Here is a 24,807-nt window from a genome sequence, read left to right as displayed (position 1 = left end):
TGTTGTTTATTAGTGTTCTTGCATATAGTCTTGGTGCCAAGGAAGTTTTTGACTTCGTTCTTGGTAATGAACAGAAGTATATCACCATAAGAGTGCTTTTGGTCCTTAAATTTTCTGTTCATGTATGGAATAAAAAATGTGAGGTTTGTCTCAGAAACAAAATGGATATTGACAAAAAAAAAAGGAACTATGCTACCTGGTAGATCAGTTTGGCTAAGACCCGGCTCAGGTTCGCAGTTCACAAGTCACATGAAACCAGTATATTAGGGTTGATTTTGTTATGCCATTCTAATTACTACTACTAGATTATTGATTAGCATGTATGTGGAGCAATTATTTATTGGTCATTATGCACTTTATGTGGAGCCAATAGTAGCACTCGACTTGTTACTATAGATGGGCTCAATTGGTTTTTGGTTATTGGACCATTCATCTTATCCCATGTGGGCTGCATTACTGTTTACCCATAAAGACTAGTTTTCTATCAAAGTAAATAAAAAATTATTGAACTTGATGAGAAACAGATAATTAAAGTCTCAAGCTTGAGCCCATGTCACAGATGGAAGGCTATTTAGTCATAAAAGCACGTATTTTTTTATGTTTTCTTGTAATTTATTAACGGCTACTTAGTTTAATGTTCTTACAAAGCTAGCTGTAATACAGGCTATACAGCCACCAAATTAGACAAACCTCACCTGTCATTCAAAACCTAATCACGGTTAAAACCATAACCCCCCCTCCACTAAAACCACCTTTACTCCCTCCACCTAAAGTGATTTTAAGAGTAAAAACTATAATCTATAAGTTATATTCCAATTAGTCATCAAAGATTATGATTTAGCCAAAAGTTTAACAGTTTAAATTTTTTCTAATAAATCTGTTAATTCTACTTATCTTAACGTTGCAATCAGGTCCGTTGAATCCTTCCCACGTGAAGAAGATTAGCCTCTCTCAAATCTCCAAGTGGGACCCAAGACTTGATCTCGACGGTGACAATCAGCCTAGTCCGTCCCTTATTTTGATCAACTATATGAAATACTGACCTATACAATATAACTGAGTAGGTGAAGAGACCCAACCCATTTACACTTGAAATTCCATCAGTTGAGACATTTCGATTGTGTGGAATGGCTTTGGAAAAGATGGAGTTCGAGCAGAGAACTTTCCAGAGATGTGTTGCATGGGTGGCCGAGTTTGTGGATTTGCATTTACGCACGCGAGTGCCATTGACACTGCCAGAAAAACTTCATTTCCAACTTGGTCTTCGGGATTTGGGAGCCGTGGGTCTAACACATCCTTTACCCGTAGATTTTGGCCAACTTCAGATGATGAAGTTAACAAGGAAGAGATGATATCTCCAGGGTGCCTTCCCATTATCACTTCAAGTGCTAAAACCCCAAAGCTATATACATCGCATTTCTCCGTCACTCTCATTGTGTAAGCAAGCTCTGCCAAAAAAAAAAAAAAAAAAAAGCAAAAAAAAGTCAAATGACATAAATTTCTTGGCAAACATTTTGTCCTTCCGTAGGTGAGCCAAATGACATAACAATAAATAAGACAATTTTCTAAACAATTATACCGCAACAATAAAGTAGGCACAATATAGGAGGAAATAACCTGGAGCAACATATCCACGAGTGCCTGCAAGTTCTGTCCAGTTGGATGAATCCGGCATTAGAATTCTAGCAGTACCAAAATCAGATACGTGAGCCTCAAATTCTGAATCCAATAAAACATTTTTGCTTGAGATATCTCGATGAACTATTGGCGGGTCGCAATCATGGTGCATGTATGATAAAGAATGTGCCACAGCTTTAATAATATTAACCCTCTTCACCCAATCCAACTCCATCGCCCCTTCGTCACTGCTTAGTATATTAGCCAAATTTCCTCTTTCTATATACTCATAAATGAGAAACATACATCGACGGTGGGAGCAAAACCCGTAAAGCTTGACAACATTGCGGTGACGGATTTCTGTTAATGCACGTACCTCATTTCTAAAACTTCTCTGATCAATTTGCTCGCCATCTTCCAATTTGTGAAGTTTTTTTACAGCTACTGTTTGCCCTGTTGGCAGATATGCTTTGTAAACTCTCCCATATCCGCCTTCCCCAATGCAGTATCTGTCATCAAAATCCTCTGTTGCATCAATGATATCTTCATAAGAAATACACCCATCCCAATTCCATATCGAAAATAGGTCTTTATTCCTTTCATTTCTTTGTCCCTCTGCATTTCTTGTTCTGAACCAAAAAAAGGAAGAAATGCCAAAAACTAGAAGTAGAAGGAATAGTGCGCTCAAAAGAGGAAGAATGATCAATATGATAACGTTGTGTCTCTTTTTTGGTTCACCATTGTCTATTGGCTTGGAATTGCATGGTTGCAAACCTTGCGCTTTGCCGCATAAACCTTTGTTGCCGAGAAATGTCCCTTGTTGGAAGGCTTTGCTGTTAGGAAGGCTACCCACCAAAATATTGTATGATAAATCAATCGATGTCAAGCTGAGCATATTTTCTAGAGAAGATGGAATTGACCCAGAAAGCTTGTTGTGGGAGAGATTTAAGATTTCCAGCATGTGTAATTTTTGCAGTTGGGGCGATATTTCTCCTGTAAGGATGTTACAACTAAGATCTAGCATTATTTGCAGCTCTACTAAATTGCCAACTTGAAATGGAATGCTTCCATTCAAATGATTTCTGCTTAAGTTCAAAGAACGCAATTTCGAACAATCTTCTAGTTGTTCTGGTATCGATCCACTTAGATTGTTTGCTGATAGGTCTAGGATCTCCAAATTGGACAGTTTTCCGATTTCTGATGGTATACGACCAGAAAGTTGGTTACCATTTAAACTCAAGTTATATAAAGCAGTCAAGCTCCCTAATTCCTTTGGAATCTCTCCGACCAAAAAGTTTGAAGAAAGGTCGAATAGTGCTAGTTGAATCAACTGTCCAAACTCTAGTGGTATTTTACCAGTAATCAAGTTCCCAGAGATCTTTAAACTTGACAAATTTTGACACTCGGCTCAACTTGGAGAGAGTTCACCAGACAATCGGTTGTAGCTCAAATCAATGTATGTGAGATTTGGATAAACTCCAAAATCTTCGGACAGATTCCCTCTGAGTTGGTTTCCCTCGAGCCGAACTCTGATTAAGGTCGTGCAATTTCTCAAGCTTTTTGGGATGGGATCTGTAAATTGATTGTTGAACGTCGTAAAATATTTAAGTGATCCACCTTTGCAAATTTGTTTCGGCAAATTTCCTGAGAGATTGTTGTCCCCCAAATCGAGTCTTTCCAAATTTATTAGACTTGACATTTCTTGAGGAAGTGAGCGAGAAAGGTGATTTTCATTTAGGCTTAGAACGACTAGCTTTCTAAGATTAGCTAAAGTAGAAGGAATGGAACCTGTTAGAATGTTAGAGGACATTTCTAGATCAGCCATATTTTTCAAATATCCTATTTCTTCAGGGATGGTGCCAGAGAGATTATTGCTGTGAAGGTACAACGTGACAAGGTTGGTCAAGTTTCCTATTGCGGAAGGAATGGAACCTGTTAGAATGTTAGAGGACATTTCCAGATCAGCCATATTTTTCAAATATCCTATTTCTTCAGGGATGGGGCCAGAGAGATTATTGCTGTGAAGGTACAACGTGACAAGGTTGGTCAAGTTTCCTATTACGGAAGGAGTGGAACCTGTTAGAATGTTATAGGACATTTCCATATCAGCCATATTTTTCAAATATCCTATTTCTTTAGGGATGGTGCCTGAGAGGCTATTTTTACCGAGGTACAAATAAGTAACGTTGGTTTCCTATTGTTGATGGAATGGAACCTGTTAGAATGTTATAGGAGATTCTCAGATCAACCATCTTTTTCAAATTTCCTATTTCTTTTGGGATGGGGCCAGAGAGATTATTGTTGTAGAGGTACAACGTGACAAGGTTGGTCAAGTTTCCTATTATGGAAGGAATGGAGCCTGTTAGAATGTTATCGGACATGTCTAGTTCAACCGTATGTTTTAAATATCCTATTTCTTTTGGGATGGGGCCAGAGAGCTTATTGTTGTAGAGGTACAACGTGACAAGGTTGGACAAGTTTCCTAGTGTGGAAGGAATTGGTCCGAAGAGTGTGTTATTGCTAAGATCAAGATAGGCGAGTTTTGGAAAGGAAGAGAATTTGAAGTTATAGAGCTTACCTTGCAAACCTACAGCTGTTAGGTTTATTTGAGTGACACTTCCTTCGTGGTTACATGCTATTCCCCTCCAATTGCATGGGCTTTTATTGGTGGCATTGTGAAGTGACCATGAATTGAGAGGAGCTTGGTTAAGGAGGCTAGCTTTCCAGCCGAGGAGAGCCTCTGCTTCTACTGAATTTGCCGTTGTTGAGCGGCAAGAAAGCATGTGAAAGCAGAAAAGTAAAGAGAAGAGGGAGAGAGATTTCTTCAAGGCCATGGTTGTTGGTGGTGTTTGAGTTTTTTCACTCATGTTGGATGTAGATTTATAGTGAAAAAGTCGTGTGTCCTTCTATGCGGTGCGTTGAGGGGAATAATTGTGTACCACATCTATTCTTGTAGCAGACAAGATAATTAAGGTGGCCCCACTCGTATTTTTCTAAGCGTGTAAGAACCGTAGTCTTTTCTTCTTCTTGATCATTCACCACATAAACTTATCTTATTAGCTCACGCTGTGTTTTACCGTGAAGAGCTTGAGGACACATGTATGTTCTAAAGGAGATTCTTGACATACGGCATGTCTCGCTCCGTTCCAAGAAATAGAGAGCCGAGTCATCACTTCCCTAAATTCCAAGTTTCTCTCAACAAAGCGACTGATCTGACGGGATTCCTTGTCTTTTCTTTAGCCTCCCTCGTTCTCATCTCCATCTCCTTGCCTCTTGCACAACTACCAAAGTAACCTCCTTTTTTTGGCTCTCCTTTCAATCTTTTTCTTCTCTTTTCTATTATTTTTCCACCTCAATCTTCCAAATTTCGATGATAAACTATAAATAAACGTAAATTTCGGAACATCTTGGCCATGTTCAATCTTGTGAGATAGATTAGATGGAGGGTTAGTATCTTGAACACGTGCCATACCCTAAAGGTCCCTGTTTTAAAAAAAAATAAAAATTCTAATGGAAATTTTTTTCTTTCCACAAATTGAGGAAAATGATATATGATGGGGGATTTGCTAGCGTCCATAGCAAAAAGCATTTGGCGGATGGTCTGTTGCATGTGAGAGCAGCCACATAGGCTCACTTTTCAGCAGATTTTGTCTCTATTCACGAGGTGGCAGCCCTCATATGCAAGAGACCATCCGCGAAATGCCTTCTGCGCTAGAGGGATGTTATCATAAATTGAAGGCCCCTTTAGTAAAAATTGAATAGGTTTGGTTCGCAGTGTTTTATTTCCATAGGTTGATCCTAACCCTCCGATCTATAGAGGGTTAGGATCAACCATCTAACAATCAGATCGGAGGGTTAGGATCAACCTACGGAAATGATTTTTTAGGCACAACCTATTATTTAGGCTGTGGTCCATCTAATGGACGGTTTGGATCATCCTATGGTGCGGGCATGCCGCACTTTTAATAATGTGAGGAGTGCCCTCATCAAAATACAGTAGTGCTGATAACATTTCCCAAAATGAAATGACTAATTTGGGTGTGGGTCCTAAATGTATTAAGGTGTGGAGTGTGTCTCCTCACCTTGTTGTACTAGCACCCGTGAAAACCTTCATAAATCGATGTATTTAGTGGGGAGAAAGAGGTGTGGCACCTAAAACCCCATATTAATATAGTAGGGAATCAAATTAGAACGTAAAGAGTTTAGACTCCTTCCCGGGCTCCACGGCCCATATCCGATAGCTATGGAATGCTCTTCACTTATTCTCCACCTCTATTTCTAATTATGCCTCGCCTCACATCCCTGCAAATAACCGATAGCCAGTCCTTCCCAACCTTAAAGGATCAAAATACAACTCAGTTTATTTTGACTATCCAAAAGTCACTTTCTATTTCGAATATTCGAAATAATAATTCACAGATTTATTGTAACCTATCTTTCTTGTCCCAAGCATATGTATTTTACAAATTATCACAAAACCAAGAAGTTATTGACAAGTATGATAACTTATATGCTTGAATGAGTTAGAAATGACTGAATCGCTTGAATGAGTTAGAAACAAATATGCTAGCCTTGAGAGCATAGATAGTACGCAAGCTGGCAAGAAACAACCTAAGGGCAGGTTAGGCTTGAGTACATAGATAACAATGCTTTAGAACGAAATTGCATAAGTGAACAAGTAAGCTAAAGGCAGACTTTCGTTTTTCTTCTAGGACGACCTTGAAGGAGTGAGTCGTATGCGCTTAAGTGGGGTAAAGACCGGTACAATCCAGACAAATAGAAGCAAAACCATCCATATCTGCTTTCAGTCCCTCTACCCGGTGTATGTCGGTCTTTTCATATACTTTGAATCGCGATTCGGTAGGGGTGCAGTGGCGAACAGAACCTTCCAATGAGAAGGTAAACTCAATCGCTTAGGAAGCAGCTGTAGTCTTCCGGGCCTTTTCCAAGCAAGGAGAGTCGAGTTCGGAAAGCTGCTTCTACTTCCACTTCTCTCTTACGGCAACGCGGGAAGTTGCAGTTGCAAGTCAGAAGCTGGCAATCCCGCCTTTGGGAAATCCCTCCTTTGAAGTGAAAGATGCTGTTTTCCAGAGGGGGTGCCTCGGGTCTCGATGGTTTTTCTGGGGGGGTCGTTCATGAGTGATAGAAACAACGCTCGTAAGGAGTCCTATTAAAACAAAGAAATATAGGCCTGCCTGCCATCCACACCAGAATAGATGGAGTTTTCCGAAAAAAATCTGCTAGTGGAGGAAGACCTCCTAGGGATAAGAGACATAGGGCTGAAGAGAGAGCCAAAAAGGGATCTTTCGCGTATAATCCTGCATAATCTCGAATGTTATCAGTTCCGGTACGTAGACCAAATAAGACAATACGAGCAAAAGTTCCTAGATTCATGGAGATATAGAACAACATATAAGTTATCATGCTTGCATATCCATCATTTGAGTCTCCAACAATTATTCCAATAATTACATATCCGATTTGACCTATGGACGAATATGCAAGCATACGTTTCATGCTTGCTTGAGAGCATAGAAGTTATCATACTTGTTAATAACTTCTTGGTTATTGATATTTTTTTTCTTCCCTCAATGCTGCTTTGTTTCCGCGGAGATAAAGGGCATGGCCCCAAAGTTGACGACTTAAATGATTATAAATGGGACCTACTTACTTGATAATTCCTCATCACTCACACTCAGCTAAACTTGCTAATTGGATTTCCAAATGTAAGAATCCAATGGTGTGTACAAAAACGTTCAAAATTTCGTAGTTCAAAGGCGTTTCTGCAACAAACGATCAGTTTGGATCTTCCAACAGGGTGGGCCCAATGTAAACCATTCAGTTTTTGAGCTCCAACAGCCCAACCTAAGTAGCGCGTACCCCAAAATTTTTCTATGTAGGATGATCCTAACCTTCCTATCATTCGGTAGAGTTTTCTATACGGTGTAGTTTGTTTATTTTTATTGGCAAAGATTTATTTTACTTTTCTAATGGGTGTAGTTTATCTACATATTAGAGGGTTAGAATAGTAAGATGGAGATGATTTTGGAGCAATGCATATCTACATTGGGGCCCAACAAATGAACGGTTTAGAAGATATGTACATTTTGTGATGCACACAAATGGATGTAGGGGTGGACATGGTTCGGTTCGGTTCCGGGGTATACTCATAACTGAACCATGTGCAATCGGTTCCCAGAATTTGGAACCAGAACCAAACCATATGCTTAGGTACCAAACCGAACCAGAACCGAACTTGATCGGTTCGGTTTCGGTTCGGTTCGGTTTTGGGTATACCCAAGCTTTATTTTTTGTCCTTTGCATAAAAGCAACTAAGCAAGGTTTGAAAAAGTTATGTAATGTAACAATGAATATAGTGACAATGAACAGAGTCACTTTACATCTCTCGGTGGGCCATGATAGATGAGCACAGAAGTGTCGAGAAGGAGCCTTGTATTTACTTGGCTGAGGATTGGAATCATAAATGTACCAATCAAATAGTGCTAACTTATAATCAACACATCTATTGAAACAATCGACATATTTAACTAGGTAGGTGATATATTCGACCCCTTTTCTTACTTGGGACAGCCCTCATGTGTATTTACAACTACCCTTTTTACATTAGAGGAGGCGGTCCCGATTTGGAAGGCCCCCTCACTCATTACTTTTCTTCTACATGGGTGACGCCTCCAAGGTAGAGAGATCGAGGGCGCATATCTGGCATAAGAATTGCTCTCGTTTCATTTATTTCCAAACCATATGGCTTTTCTAAGGCAACGGAGAAAGACACATAGGGAGTCGATTTAAGATATTTGGGGGTCGATTTATCACTGGCCTAAAAAAAACTCTCTACTTGCAATGTGTTATTTTCAACGAATAAAAGTGAGATTAGACAGGGAAAAGCAGTAGCATCCATCCGACGGGCGTCATAGTGAGTCGCCAATGTACATAGACATTATTACCTTTGGAATGTCCGGTGTGAAGAGATAAGAAGAGACGACTAATGTGAGAGTGGGTCCTCAATGTAATAAGTTGGAGTGTGTTTTTCCTCATCTTCTTATTGTTATTGATGTGTTTTTCGTCCCTCTATGTCTGCTTTTTTCCATGGAGATTAAGGGTATGGTCCCAAAGTTGACTACTTGAATGAACATATATGGGACCCACTTGGATGATAATGCCTCATCAGTCCCATGTAACTAATCTGACTAGTTCTATTTTGTGTTGATTACCAGGTCTGTAATTAAGTGAATGATATGTGTGAGTTGGTGTGTGATGTGTGTTGAACGGATGGGCTTGCCAATTTGTAAAGTAAATAACCAACATACTAAGGGCAATTGACTTCCGTCTAGGGGTGGCCAGAACCGAACCAGAACCGAAGAACCGAACCGGAACCGAAGAACCGAACCGGAACCGAACTGAAAAAAATATTTTTGGTCCGGTTCGGTTCCACTGATGAAGAACCGAACTTATTCGGTTCGGTTCCGGGTCTAATATTCTCGGTTCGGTTCCGGAACCGAAGAACCGAACTTTGAATATATATATATATATATATATATATATAATATTTCTATATTTCTATTATACATATACTTAATAATATACTTATAATATTAATAAGTAATAGTTAATACTATTCTTATAATAAGAAAGTAACTTATATTATAACTTTAATTAAATTTTTTTATAAATTATAATTAATAATTAATAATTAGCCATTAGAACCGAAGAATCGGACCGGACCGAACCGATTATGTTCGGTCCGGTTCGGTTCGGTCCTACTGTGTACTACGGTTCGGTTCGGTTCTTATGGTTCATGGAACCGAGAACCGAGAACCGAACCGGTTGGCCACCCCTACTTCCGTCCCCTGGGATTGGATTTCAGGCGATTAAGAAGAAGAAGAGGGCAACCCAATTTCTTTCTTGGGATCTAATGCCATTTGTTTAACAAAATTAAGGACATTCGAAGGGGCAAGATGCCAGAGTAGTGATCGTGGCTCTATCGTCAATGCACGCAAAATACAAACGACTCGACAGAGATTGACATGAATCGATTAAATTCTTAATAAAACAAATACAAATAGATGCCAGTGCAATGGATAAAGAATTAAAGAGAAATGCTAACTGAATATGATGAAACCATTATGGGAGGAGTCCATGCATGGTGCATTTATAATGGCACACAAAAATGTTACATTAAATGAATAAAAAATGCTCCTCGGCAAGTTGGTCCAATGGGAGAACTCTTGTAGGTATTTTTTCTGGGGTGCCATTCAGTTTAACATTCTTCTTATAATTATAAGTGCAGAATCATTAAGCTATCTTTGGGATCAATGACTGTGATCAATTCTAGTATTCCAGATGGGAATCTGTATATATAATCTTCTCGGTAGTCGCACTCATCTCTTGGGTTGTTACTCTTCTCAACTACCTATCATCTGATCGGGCGACCCAATTAAAACAAAAGTGTACGAACGGCATCGATTGATGCGATTTGTCCCAAAAAGAGCCTATAAGTTTGGGGGAGGACTATGAGTCTTTTGTGAGTACGCGACTTTTCCACATCTTCTCCCATCCGATGGAGTCAATGTACATAAATGGCAGCGGTTGAACATTCATGTCATGGGCCTCATAGAGATTAATTGGGCCAAAGTACATAGATTTTATTAAGCTTCTATGCCGTGTGTTCTTGGGAGTTGAAATATTGTCTCCTTCTATGCCGTGGGTTGATGGGAGTTGAGATAAACTTTGACATCTATTCCCGTATAGGGACTTGCTAGGCCATTTAGCGGAAAGCCATTTCACGGCTGGCTTTTGCATGTGAGAACAGCCACATCATCAGATACATTAAATGCATGCGACAAAATCTTCCGAGAAGTGAACATGCGGCCGGCTGTTCCCGGCTTCCCGTATGCAAATGCAAAAACTTCCGCAAAATTGCATATCAAGTCTCTCCCGTATAACATAATCCGAACTTATATTTTTCAATGAACATCCAACAGCAGACTGATCCAACTTATGCAGATGATGTTTATATAATATTGTAGCATGTTATTTTACACATCTGTCAAATGAGCAATGGGAACAAAAGTTCCAAAGCCATGTGGGTTGCCTCACGATGGTCTACAAAGACCAACGGTATACATTAAACATACAGGCCATCCAAAAAAAAACAGTAAACATGCATGTCCCCGTGTGGGACACAAGACTTGATTTCGAGGTGGCTATCAGCCTAGTTTATCTCTTATTTCTATCAAATACACTGACCTAATAAGCAAAAGTGAGTAACTTGCAAAGTAGTTTTTTTTTCCTTTGCATAAAAGCAACTTAGCAAGATTTGAAAAGGTGAGAATTTATATAGTGGCCGACCGTGAGATTTACAAGGGCAGCCTTTGGTTTTTTATCCAGTCAAACTACCTTTTTTGACTTCCCCTTGAGATCAAAAATCAAATGTGAAGGGTTTTGCCACCCTGCCCTTGTAAATCTCACGGTCGGACATCATATAAAAACTCTAAAAAGGTTATGTAATGTGACAATAAATATAGTGACAATGAACAGAGTCACGTTAAAGAGAAATGCATGGTGCATCTATAATGGCACACAAAAATGTTAAATTAAATGAATAATAAAATGGATTTTTTATATGATGCCCGACCGTGAGATTTTCAAGGGCAGGGTGTCAAAACCATGCCCACCTGATTTTCCATTTGGTCAAACCACCTTTTTGACTTCCCACTTAGATGAAAAATCATGTGGGCAGGGCTTTCACACGGTTTTAACACCCTGTCCTTGAAAATCTCACAGTCGGGCATCATAAAAAAACTCAATAAAATGCACCTCAGCAAGTTGGACCAATGGGAGCACTCTTGTAGGTATTTTTTTCTCGGGTGCCCTTCATTTTAACATTCTTCTTATGAATCATTAAGCTATTTTTGGGATCAATGAATATGATCAATTCTATATTCCATTGGATCCACACCACCAAAGTAGATTATTTATTGTTTTACGCTTACATTTTCCGTGCTATTATAAACACGATGGAATAATTATTCCACTTCAGTGACGTGGATCCATTGGGGGCGCACTTGCTGCCGGTGTTTGCAAGGACACCCTTCAATTTAGCATTCCTCTAATCATGAAGTGTGATACTAAGTAAATGAAACTGTTTTCTCGATAGTCGCACTCATCTCTTGGGTTGTTACTCTTCTCAACTACCTATCATCTGATCGGGCGGCCCAGATTAAAACAAAAGTGTACGAACAGCATCGATAGATGTGATTTGCCGATTTGTTCCCAAAAGAGCCTATAAGTTTTTGGGGGAGGACTATGAGTCTTTTGTGAGTACGCGACTTTTCCACATCTTCTCCCATCCAATGGGCCTCATGGTGGGTGAGTCAATAATGTACATCTTCTCCCATCCAATGGGCCTCATGGTGGGTGAGTCAATAATGTACATAAATGGCAGCGGTTGAACATTCATGTCATGGGCCTCATAGAGATTAATTGGGCCAAAGTACATAGATTTTATTAAGCTTCTATGCCGTGTGTTGATGGGAGTTTAAATATTGTCTCTTTCTATGCCGTGTGTTGATGGGAGTTTAAATATAGTCTCCTTCTATAATGGCACATAAAAATGTAAAATTAAATGAATAATAAAATGCACTTTTGTGAGTTGGTCCAATGGGGGCGCCCTTGTAGCTGGTTTTTGCTAAGGCACCCTTCAGTTTAACATTCTTAAATTTTCATTTATGGTAGTTATGGTTGTAATTTTCTGTGCCATCTTAAGTGCAAATTGACTTGGGGTGCCCTATACTCCCTTTTTTGCAAGGGCGCCTGTGTATCTAGCATTCCCAAAATCATTGAAAAGATATAAGGCAATTTTATAATTTTAATGAAGTTTATTGGCATGGATTTGATTTCCTTTAATTTTTTGTCCACGTTTAATTTTACATTTCCTTCCCTATAATACCCATTCACATCCGAGAGTATTTTAATCCATTACCTATAAATTCTCGCTTCAGAATCAGTATTTGAACGTGATAGAGCAAATGTAAAGTAACTAGCTGTTAGACCCTAAAACCAATGGCATAGGCATTGGCTTGTAGTGGCACCTTGCACCATTGCCAATAGCCAAGATGGGCCTAGGGAGTTAGGCCAATATGAAACAAGGTGGGAAGAAGGCCATGGGACCGAGGCTTTGGCATGGGATAGAGCATAGGCATGGGCTATGTGTAGCTTGAACGGGCAAGGATTGGTGGGCACTGGATCCGTGGGCACTGACTGGGGCTGGTGGGCAATGGATTGGCGGGCAACGATAAGCCAATAAGCATGTGGCAAGTGGCCAGCACCTAGGCGTAGTGCCCAAGCTTTGCACATGGAGGCAGCGGTTACAAATGGTTCAGAATGGGCTACCCGCATGCTTGGACTGGAATGCAACAGTTGGGCAGTTACAAATGTTTGAAAACAAGGAAGGCAACAGTTGGGCGGTTTTGGCACTGGAATGCATACATGGCAGCAAGGCAATAGGCAAAGTGGTGTTGCACATGCGGATTTTGGAGGCAAACCAATGCATTTTGAATAGACAACATGGCTGGACGGTTTTGGTTGGTTTTGCCAAGTGTTGACTCATGATTTGTAAGTGCAAATGCACATGGATTGTTGAATGTGTTGTACATTGGCCAATAGCCTTTAGGCACTATGTAAATGGGCCAATGGCCTTGAGTTGGTTGCCAAAACTACTCTATATGTGGCAAAAACGCCCAAGCACATAGGAAATGGATTTTTGTGTGTATTGTGAGAGAAAAGCTTCCTTGTAATGGCTTTGGTCCAACACATCCTTTAGCCGTAGATGTTGGCTACCTTCAGATGATGATGATAAGGAGGAGATGATATCTCCAGGGTGCCTTCCCATTATAACTTCAAGTGCTAAAACCCCAAAGCTATATACATCGCATTTCTCGGTCAGTCTTACTGTGTAAGCAAGCTCTGCCAAAAAATAAAAAAATCAGAAAACATAAAATTTCTAGGGATTTGGTTGGAAATTTCGCGGAAAGCCATTTCGAGGTTGGCTTTTGCACTTGAGAACTGCCACACATGTTGACTTTTTGGCAGATTTTGTCTTATTTATTTAATTCATCTCAAGTGGCTGTTCTATCATGCAAAAGCCAGCAACGAAATAGCTTTCCATGAAATTGCCCAATAAATCCCAAATTTCTATGTTAAACAATCCTCTTAGTTGTTTAAAAACTTAGGGCCACTTTGAATACTTCCAAACAATATATATGCATCGGAAAAAAAAGACTTCCCTGGTCTAGCAAGAATGATTTTTTCAAAGAAAATGTAGAAATTTTGTTTTTAAGGGAAATGTTATCAGCGCCACTGTATTTTGATGATTGCACTCCTCACTTTATTAAAAGTATGGTATGGCCCTCACCACAGGATGATCCGAACCGTCCTTTAGATTGGTCACAGCCTAAATAGGTTGTGCCCCAAGAATCAATTCCATAGGTTGATCCTAACCCTCCGATCTATAGAGGGTTAGGATCAACCCTCTAACATTCAGATCGGAGGGTTAGGATCAACCGATGTAAATGATTTTGGGGGCACAACTTATTTAGGCTGTGGCCCACTAATGGACGGTTTGGATCATCCTATGGTGCGGGCCATACCGTACTTTTAATAAAGTAAGGAGAGCCCTCTGCAAAAAACAGTAGTGCTGATAACATTTCCCTATTTTTTAATATGGCTCTGTTTCTTTCCACATAAATGGCATAAGAAGAATTTTATGCCAAACATTTTATGTTGAAAGAAAGCCTATGGAAGGAAAAAATTCTACGGAAAATGAGTATCCAAACATTAGATAAGGCAATTTTTAGGGAAAGTTTTTACCAAAAATTCCATAAGGTGTTCTTCTGACCGTTGGATCAAGTCAGTGCTGGCTAGCAACTCATCATCAGGCAAAAATATTCCAGGAGATGACCGGCTAAAGGTGGCCCATCAGGCACAATAATGTTACACATATAAAAAGAAATGTTCTAATATTTCGTAGAAAAATTCAAAATCTAAACACTCCATATCCTAATCAAACATTCTAAAGTTGGATAATTTACAAAAAATTTGGATACATACTCGTTACCGTACCAGTAATTTTCTTATAGAAAAATTTGTATTAAATTTTCTTATATTGTTTTGGGTGACCAAGAACTATGATAGTGCATCTCTGCTGTATCTCTTGAACACAGGCCCAATAGCATACTCGTTACACCTGCCCCAGAACATGACAATAAAATAACATGCAATTTTCCAAATAATTATACTTCTACAGTAAACTAAGCAATGTATGTGGGGAACTAACCTGGAGCAACATATCCGTAAGTGCCTGTAAGTTCTGTCCAATTAGATGAATCAGAGACATGAGCCTCAAATTCTGAATCCAATAAAATATTTTTGCTAGAGATATCTCGATGAAGTATCGGCTGGATGCAATCATGGTGCATGTATGATAAAGAATGGGCCACAACTTTAATAATATTATGCAACTCCATTGCCCCTTCCTCGCTGCTTAGGATATTAGCCAAATTTCCTCTTTCCATATTCTCATAAACAAGAAACATACATCGAGGATGAGAACAAAACCCGTAAAGCTTGACAATGTTGCGGTGACGGATTTCTGTTAATGCCCTTACCTCATTTATGAAACTTCTCTGGTCAATATGCTCGCTATCTTCTAATTTGTGAGGTTTCTTTACAGCCACTACTTGCCCTGTTGGCAAAGCTGCTTTGTAAACTCTCCCATATCCTCCCTCCCCAATGCAGTGTTTTTCATCAAAGTCCTCTATTGCATCGATGATATCTTCATATGAAATACACCAATCCGAGCTCTCTTCATTTCATTTCTCTCTTCCTCTGCATTTTTCGTTCTATGGCAAAAATTTAATGAAATTCCAAAAACTAGAAGTAGTATCAGGGTCATCGGTTGTCTTGAAGCATGTGAGGAGGGCGGCCAATGAGAAGGTTGATCTGTTAGCCAAGAGGGGTATGAATAGTGACTCTTTACAATGGTTTGATTATCTTCCCCCTTGATCAGCCATGTCTTGTTCTGTTGATGCTGTGTATTTTCTGTTTATGCTTTCTTATCTTGTAATCTGTTCTATTGGGCTGTCCCTTCTCAGGCTTCCCTTTCCATTCTAATATGATTCACGATTTCAAAAAAAAGAAAAAAAGAAGAAGGAATAGTGTGCTCAATAGAGAAAGAACTTATTTTTTTGGCAACTAATTGCCAAGCCGCAAGCGAAGGTTCTTGTCAATTAGTTAACAGGAAGAAAGAGAAATTCCTTCCTATTATGAACACCTTGCCTGTATCTAGAACCCCTTTTAAAGGGCTCATCCCTGGAAAATCTTGATTGGTTCGGGAGCTTGGTGTTTGAGGGGTTTTTTTGGCTCTCTTGTTGTTGTTGGCTCCTCTGGGTTAGGCTCTCTTTGCTTGTTTTGGTGCTATGTTTCTCTGCTTTGTTTCTCCCTTTTGTTTTTTGTTGGCTTCTTTGTTTCCCTTCTCTATGAAGTTGTGGGTTGTTCTTTCTGCTTATGTTTTTGTAGCCCATGTGGCCTTTTATTGGTTTGTACTCTTCTTCATTATCAATATATCTGGTAGGGGTCCTGCCTAACCCCAGCTTACCTATAAATAAATAAAAAAGAGAAAGAACTTTCAATATTTAGTGACAGGACTTGCACGATTCCAAACCCTGCGCATTGCCGCATAAACCTTTGTTGCCAACAAAAGTCTCTTGTTGGAAGGCTTTGCCGTTAGGAAGTCACCCACCAAATTATTGTATGATAAATTAACAAATGTCAAACTGCTCATATCTTCTAGAGAAGATGGAATTGAGCCTGTAAGCTTATTGTGGTACCCCGCACCGGGGTACCGTGATTTGATGGGCGAGTAAAATCATGACCTTCACCACCACAACACCCACCTTCAACTCCGTCGAACGAAGAGCGATGTTTGCCTCAAAATTGGAGCCGAGGATGATCTGCCCGGGTCGACCCTGGACAGGTCGGAAGTCTTGGCGAAAGTCGGGTCCGTGTGGTCCGACTCGGTCAGTGTGGGTCCTCCATCAGTGGTGGGACCTGGGAAGAAGGGTGTGGATGAGTGGATTTAGTGACGGACGAGGATGGTTCGGTTTTGAAGGAGTGGAGAATTGCGACGGAGGATCTGAAAATGAATCTTGAGTGGTGGCAGATTGACCTTCTGCCGATAAATGATGGGCCGATAAATGTTGAGGGGTTCGGGAGATTCCAGTCGGCGACAAAGACAACGGGGCGTGGCGGAAGAACATGGAGGGAGGAGGGGGTTTGTTCTCTTGCTTGGTGATTCGTTCGGATGCGAGTGTTCCATCTCCTGTGGTTTAAACCCAAGGAAGAAGTAGGTGCAATCACACCTGCACAAATGCACTGGATCCCATTAAAACTCCAAAATTAAGCCCTCGCTAGAGGAGGGAGGGTCCACCTCAGTCCCTCCTGTGTTACATGGCCCGCTCTTTCAGCATATAGCCTGGCGGATGTCCGATGGAGGCTGTCCACCGGACTTTTGCTTGATAATGCACGTGTAAATGTGTTGTGACCGTGTAAATGTGTTGCATCCACAAAATGCCCTGCGACTCTAAAGTGATTTTAAGAGTAAAAACTATAATCTATAAGTTATATTCCAATTAGTCATCAAAGATTATGATTTAGCCAAAAGTTTAACAGTTAAAATTTTTTCTAATAAATCTGTTAATTCTACTTATCTTAACGTTGCAATCAGGCCCGTTGAATCCTTCCCATGTGAAGAAGATTAGCCTCTCTCCAATCATAGATACACTGAAGTTGGCTGTCCCAAGTAGGAGGAAATATTTTATAGGGAGAAGAACATGTGTCCCCATCTAGGCGGAAATATTTTATATGAGGGCACATATATTTCCACCTACATGAGGGCACATATAAAACCTTATAAATGTAAATTTCAAATATACCATAAATGTAAATTTCTTTAGATTGTATAGATTTTATATGTGATCGCATGTAAGTGTAATTAAAAAAAAAAAAAATACATCGGAGCTCGTATGGTTTGATGATCCAAGCCGTTCATTTGTTGGGCCTTCACATATATAGGTTCTACCTCAAAAATCAATTCTATAAAATGATCTTAACCCTCTGATCTGTAGAGGTTTTTATTTTAGAATCATCCTATCTAGCATGCTATTTTACACATCTTTCAAATGAGCAATAGGACCAGAAGGTACAAAACCATGTGGGTTGCCTCATGATGGTCTACAAAGATCAATGGTCTAAATGAAACATACATGTATCCCAGTGGGACCCAAGACTTGAACCGACGGTGACAATCAGCCTAGTCCATCCCTTATTTTGATCAACTATATGAAATACTGACCTATACAATATAACGGAGTAGGTGAAGAGACCCAACCCATTTACACTTGAAATTCCATCAGTTGAGACATTTCGATTGTGTGGAATGGCTTTGGAAAAGATGGAGTTCGAGCAGAGAACTTTCCAGAGATGTGTTGCATGGGTGGCCGAGTTTGTGGATTTGCATTTATGCACGCGAGTGCCATTGACACTGCCAGAAAAACTTCATTTCCAACTTGGTCTTCGGGATTTGGGAGCCGTGGGTCTAACACATCCTTTACCCGTAGATTTTGGCCAACTTCAGATGATGAAGTTAACAAGGAAGAGATGATATCTCCAGGGTGCCTTCCCATTATCACTTCAAGTGCTAAAACCCCAAAGCTATATACATCGCATTTCTCCGTCACTCTCATTGTGTAAGCAAGCTCTGCCAAAAAAAAAAAGAAAAAAAGAAAAACAAGTCAAATGACATAAAATTTCTTGGCAAACATTTTGTCCTTCCGTAGGTGAGCCAAATGACATAACAATAAATAAGACAATTTTCTAAACAATTATACCGCAACAATAAAGTAGGCACAATATAGGAGAAAATAACCTGGAGCAACATATCCACGAGTGCCTGCAAATTCTGTCCAGTTGGATGAATCCGGCATTAGAATTCTAGCAGTACCAAAATCAGATACGTGAGCCTCAAATTCTGAATCCAATAAAACATTTTTGCTTGAGATATCTCGATGAACTATTGGCGGGTCGCAATCATGGTGCATGTATGATAAAGAATGTGCCACAGCTTTAATAATATTAACCCTCTTCACCCAATCCAACTCCATCACCCCTTCGTCACTGCTTAGTATATTAGCCAAATTTCCTCTTTCTATATACTCATAAATGAGAAACATACATCGACGGTGGGAGCAAAACCCGTAAAGCTTGACAACATTGCGGTGACGGATTTCTGTTAATGCACGTACCTCATTTCTAAAACTTCTCTGATCAATTTGCTCGCCATCTTCCAATTTGTGAAGTTGTTTTACAGCTACTGTTTGCCCTGTTGGCAGATATGCTTTGTAAACTCTCCCATATCCGCCTTCCCCAATGCAGTATCTGTCATCAAAATCCTCTGTTGCATCAATGATATCTTCATAAGAAATACACCCATCCCAATTCCATATCGAAAATAGGTCTTTATTCCTTTCATTTCTTTGTCCCTCTGCATTTCTTGTTCTGAACCAAAAAAAGGAAGAAATGCCAAAAACTAGAAGTAGAAGGAATAGTGCGCTCAAAAGAGGAAGAATGATCAATATGATAACGTTGTGTCCCTTTTTTGGTTCACCATTGTTTATTGGCTTGGAATTGCATGGTTGCAAACCTTGCGCTTTGCCGCATAAACCTTTGTTGCCGAGAAATGTCCCTTGTTGGAAGGCTTTGCTGTTAGGAAGGCTACCCACCAAATTATTGTATGATAAATCAATCGATGTCAAGCTGAGCATATTTTCTAGAGAAGATGGAATTGACCCAGAAAGCTTGTTGTGGGAGAAATTTAAGATTTCCAGCATGTGTAATTTTTGCAGTTGGGGCGATATTTCTCCTGTAAACATGTTAAAACTAAGATCTAGCATAATTTGCAGCTCTGCTAGATTGCCAATTTGAAATGGAATGCTTCCATTCAAATGATTTCTGCTTAAGTTCAAAGAATGGAATTTCGAGCAATCTTCTAGTTGTTCTGGTATCGATCCACTCAGTTTGTTTGCTGATAGGTCCAAGATCTCCAAATTGGACAGTTTTCCCATTTCTGATGGTATCCGACCAGAAAGTTGGTTACCATTTAAACTCATGTTATATAAAGCTGTCAAGCTCCCCAATTCCTTTGGAATCTCTCCGACCAAAAGGTTTGAAGAAAGGTCGAATAGTGCTAGTTGAATCAACTGTCCAAACTCCGGTGGTATTTTACCAGCTATCAAGTTCCCTGAGAACTTTAAACTTGTCAAACTTTTACACTTGGCCCAAGTTGGAGAGAGTTCACCAGACAAACAGTTGTGGCTCAAGTTAATATATGTTAGATTTGGACAAACTCCAAAGTCTTCGGACATATTTCCGGAGAGCTGGTTTCCTTGGATATAAACACTGGTTAAGTACGTGCAGTTTGACCAGCTTTTTGGGATGGGACCCGAAAGTTGATTGTGAGATAGAGTTAGAAAGGCTAGGTTTTTTAGATCACCCAAAGAGGCTGAATTGCACCATTAAGATGGTTATAGGACATTTCCAGATCAGCCATATTTTTCAAATTTCCTATTTCTTCAGGGATGGGGCCGGAGAGATTATTGTTGTAGAGTTGCAACGTGACAAGGTTGGTCAAGTTTCCTAATGTGGAAGGAATGGAACCTGCTAGAATGTTATCGGTCATTTTTAGATCAGCCATATTTTTCAAATTTCCTATTTCTTTTGGGATGGGGCCAGAGAGCTTATTGCTGTGAAGGTACAACGTGACAAGGTTGGTCAAGTTTCCTATTGCGGAAGGAATGGAACCTGTTAGAATGTTATCGGACATTTCTAGATCAGCCATATTTTTCAAATATCCTATTTCTTCAGAGATGGGGCCAGAGAGATTATTGTTGTTGAGGTACAACGTGACAAGGTTGGTCAAGTTTCCTATTGCGGAAGGAATGGAACCTGTTAGAATGTTAGAGTGCATGCCCAACTCAACCATATTTTTCAAATTTCCTATTTCTTTAGGGATGGGACCAGAGAGCTTATTGTTGTAGAGGTTCAACGTGACAAGGTTGGTCAAGTTTCCTATTGTGGAAGGAATGGAACCTGTTAGAATGTTATTGGACATTGCCATATTAGCCATATTTTTCAAATATCCTATTTCTTCAGGGATGGGGCCAGAGAGATTATTGTTGTAGAGGTACAACGTGACATGGTTGGTCAAGTTTCCTATTGTGGAAGGAATGGAGCCCGTTAGAATGTTATCGGACATGTCTAGTTCAACGATATGTTTCAAATATCCTATTTCTTTGGGGATGGAGCCAGAGAGCTTATTGTTGTAGAGGTTCAACGTGACAAGGTTGGTCAAGTTTCGTATTGTGGAAGGAATGGAACCTGTTAGAATGTTATCGGACATTCCTAGATCAGCCATATTTTTCAAATATCCTATTTCCTCAGGGATGGGGCCGGAGAGATTATTGATGTGAAGGTACAACGTGACAAGGTTGGTCAAGTTTCCTATTGTGGAAGGAATTGAGCCCGTTAGAATGTTATCGGACATGTCTAGTTCAACGATATGTTTCAAATATCCTATTTCTTTGGGGATGGAGCCAGAGAGATTATTGTTGTAGAGGTACAACGTGACAAGGTTGGTCAAGTTTCCTATTGCGGAAGGAATTGTTCTGAAGAGTGCATTGTTGCTAAGATCAAGATTGGCAAGTTTGGGAAAGGAAGAGAATTTGAAGTTATAGAGCTTACCTTGCAAACCTACAGCTGTTAGGTTTATTTGAGTGACACTTCCTTCGTGGTTACATGTTATTCCCCTCCAATTGCATGGGCTTTTACTGGTGGCATTGTGAAGCGACCATGAATTGAGAGGAGCTTGGTTAAGGAGGCTAGCTTTCCAGCCGAGGAGAGCCTCTGCTTCTACTGAATTTTCCGTTGTTGAACGGCAAGAAAGCATCAGAAAGCAGAAAAGTAAAGAGAAGAGGGAGAGAGATTTCTCAAAGGCCATGGTTGTTGGTGGTGTTTGAGTTTTTTGGCTCATGTTGGATGTAGATTTATAGTGAAAAAGTCGTGTGTCCTTCTATGCCGTGCGTTGAGGGGAACAATTGTGTAGCACATCTATTCTTGTAGCAGACAATTAATGTGGCCCCACTCGTAATTTTCTAAGTGTGGAAGAACCGTAGTCTTTTCTTCTTCTTGATCATTCACCACATAAACTAATCTTATTAGCTCACGCTGTGTTTTACCGTGAAGAGTTTGAGACACATGTATGATCCTAGACGTTTAATTTTTGGGACAAGTGGTTGAAAGATCGGGACGCCATTCCATGGAGGTCTGCAGATGTTGTAAAGGAAATTCTTGACATACGGCATGTCTCGCTCCGTTCCAAGAAATAGAGAGCTGAGTCATCACTTCCCTAAATTCCAAGTTTCTTTCAACAAAGCGACTGATCTGACGGTTAGGATCATCTTATGGTATAGATATTTTGGGAGAAAGAGGTGTGGCACCTAAAAGCCCATATTAATATAGTAGGGAATCAAATTAGAACGTAAAGAGTTTAGACTCCCTCCCGGGCTCCACGGCCCATATCCGATAGCTATGGAATGCTCTTCACTTATTCTCCACCTCTATTTCTACTTATGCCTCGCCTCACATCCCTGCAAATAACCGATAGCCAGTCCTTCCCAACCTTAAAGAATCAAAATACAACTCAGTTTATTTTGACTATCTAAAAGTCACTTTCTATTTCGAATATTTGAAATAATAATTCACAGATTTATTGTAACTTATCTTTCTTGTCCCAAGCTTATGTATTTTACAAATTATCACAAAACCAAGAAGTTATTAACAAGCATGATAACTTATATGCTTGAATGAGTTAAAAATGACTGAATTGCTTGAATGAGTTAGAAAAAAATATCAATGAGTTAGAAAAAAAATATGCCAGCCTCGAGAGCATAGATAGTACGCAAGCTAGCAAGAAACAACCTAAGGGCAGGTTAGGCTTGAGTACATAGGCAACAATGCTTTAAAACGAAATTGCATAAGTGAACAAGTAAGCTAAAGGCAGACTTTCATTTTTCTTCTAGGACGACCTTGAAGGAGTGAGTCGTACGCGCTTTAGGGGGGTAAAGACCGGTACAATCCAGACAAATAGAAGCAAAACCATCCATATCTGCTTTCAGTCCCTCTACCCGGTGTATGTCGGTCTTTTCATATACTTTGAATCGTGATTCGGTAGGGGTGCAGCGGTGAACAGAACCTTCCAATGAGAAGGTAAACTCAATCGCTTAGGAGGCAACTGTAGTCTTCCGGGCCTTTTCCAAGCAAGGAGAGTTGAGTTCGGAAAGCTGCTTCTACTTCCACTTCTCTCTTACAGCAACACGGGAAGTTTATGTAATGTAAAAGCAACTAAGCAAGGTTTGAAAAGCAACACGGGAAGTTTATGTAATGTAAAAGCAACACGGCAAAGATTTATTTTCTATACTTGATCAGTTCGGTTCGGTTTTGGGTATACCCTTTTTTCCTTTGCATAAAAGCAACTAAGCAAGGTTTGAAAAGGTTATGTAATGTAACAACGAATATAGTGACAATGAACAGAGTCACTTTACATCTCTCGGTGGGCCACGATAGATGAGCACAGACGTGTCGAGCAGGAGCCTTGTATTTACTTGGCTGAGGATTGGAATCATAAATGTACCAATCAAATAGTGCTAACTTATAATCAACACATCTTATTGAAACAATCGACATATTTAACTAGGTAGGTGATATATTCGGCCCCTTTTCTTACTTGGGACAGCCCTCATGTGTATTTACAACTACCCTTTTTACATTAGAGGAGGCTGTCCCGATTAAGAAAAAGGGGTGAATATATCATTTCCCTCTAACTATAGTCTATTCGGAAGGCCCCCTCACTCATTACTTTTCTTCTACATGGGTGACGCCTCCAGGGTAGAGAGATCGAGGGCGCATATCTTGCATAAGAATTGCTCTCGTTTCATTTATTTCCAAACCATATGGCTTTTCCAAGGCAACGGAGAAAGACACATAGGGAGTCGATTTAAGATATTTGAAGGTCGATTTATCATTGGCCTAAAAAAAAACCTAGCTACTTGCAATGTGTTATTTACTTATTTTCAACAAATAAAAGTGAGATTTGACAGGGAAAAGCAGTGGCATTCATCCGGGCGTCATAGTGAGTCGCCAATGTACATAGACATTATTACCTTTGGAATGTCCGGTGTGAGGAGATAAGAAGAGACGACTAATGTGGGAGTGGGTCTCAATGTATTAAGTTGGAGTGTGTTTTTCCTCATCTTCTTACTGTTGTTGATGTGTTTTTCGTCCCTCTATGCCTGCTTATTTCCATGGAGATTAAGGGTATGGTCCCAAAGTTGACTACTTGAATGAACATATATGGGACCCACTTGGATGATAATGCCTCATCAGTCCCATGCAACTAATCTGACTAGTTCTGTTTTGTGTTGATTACCAGGTCTGTAATTAAGTGAATGATATGTGTGAGTTGTTTTGAACGGATGAGCGTGCCAATTTGTAAAGTAAATAACCAACATACTAAGGGCAATTGACTTCTGTCCCCTAGGATCGGATTTCAGGCGATTAAGAAGAAGAAGAGGGCAACCCAATTGCTTTCTTGGGATCTAATGCCATTTGTTTATCGTCAATGCACGCAAAATACAAACGACTCGACAGAGATTGACATGAATCGATTAAATTCTTAATAAAACAAATAGAAATAGATGCCAGTGCAATGGATAAAGAATTAAAGAGAAATGCTGACTGAATATGATGAAACCATTATGGGAGGAGTCCATGCATGGTGCATTTTCAGTGACGTGGATCCATTGGGGGCGCACTTGCTGCCGGTGTTTGCAAGGACACCCTTCAATTTAGCATTCCTCTAATCATGAAGTGTGATACCAAGTAAATGAAACTGTTTCCTCAAACTCATCTCTTGGGTTGTTTCTCTTCTCAACTACCTATCATCTGATCGGGAGGCCCATATTAAAACAAAAGTGTACGAACGGCATCGATGGATGCGATTTG

General features: G+C 39.9%; 2 protein-coding genes and 1 pseudogene across 2 annotated transcripts; all 3 read right to left on the bottom strand.

Moving 5' to 3' along the window:
• Positions 1-1,083: 1,083 nt before the first annotated feature.
• On the bottom strand, positions 1,084-4,451 carry LOC143889206 (uncharacterized; annotated as a pseudogene).
• An 8,906-nt stretch (positions 4,452-13,357) lies between these two features.
• On the bottom strand, positions 13,358-16,477 carry LOC143891292 (putative leucine-rich repeat receptor-like protein kinase At1g35710). The gene is made up of 4 exons (XM_077395903.1): positions 16,342-16,477; positions 14,972-15,469; positions 14,873-14,881; positions 13,358-13,602 (listed from the first exon to the last, which is right to left on the bottom strand). Exons 1-4 carry the CDS (start codon positions 16,475-16,477, stop codon positions 13,358-13,360), a joined length of 888 nt encoding a protein of 295 aa, XP_077252018.1.
• Positions 16,478-18,086: 1,609 nt separating this feature from the next.
• Positions 18,087-21,745, bottom strand: LOC143891291 (uncharacterized). Its single transcript, XM_077395902.1, has 5 exons — positions 21,199-21,745; positions 20,767-21,126; positions 20,429-20,550; positions 18,620-20,204; positions 18,087-18,451 (listed from the first exon to the last, which is right to left on the bottom strand). Exons 1-5 carry the CDS (start codon positions 21,743-21,745, stop codon positions 18,087-18,089), a joined length of 2,979 nt encoding a protein of 992 aa, XP_077252017.1.
• Positions 21,746-24,807: the final 3,062 nt, after the last annotated feature.

This window comes from Tasmannia lanceolata, unplaced genomic scaffold, assembly GCF_043159265.1.
Source record: "Tasmannia lanceolata isolate RefF3 unplaced genomic scaffold, GAP_Taslan_0.1 ptg000013l, whole genome shotgun sequence".
Taxonomy (NCBI): domain Eukaryota; kingdom Viridiplantae; phylum Streptophyta; class Magnoliopsida; order Canellales; family Winteraceae; genus Tasmannia; species Tasmannia lanceolata.
The sequence above is the reverse complement of the archived record's forward strand: the minus strand, read 5'-3'. Positions and strand labels throughout refer to the sequence as shown.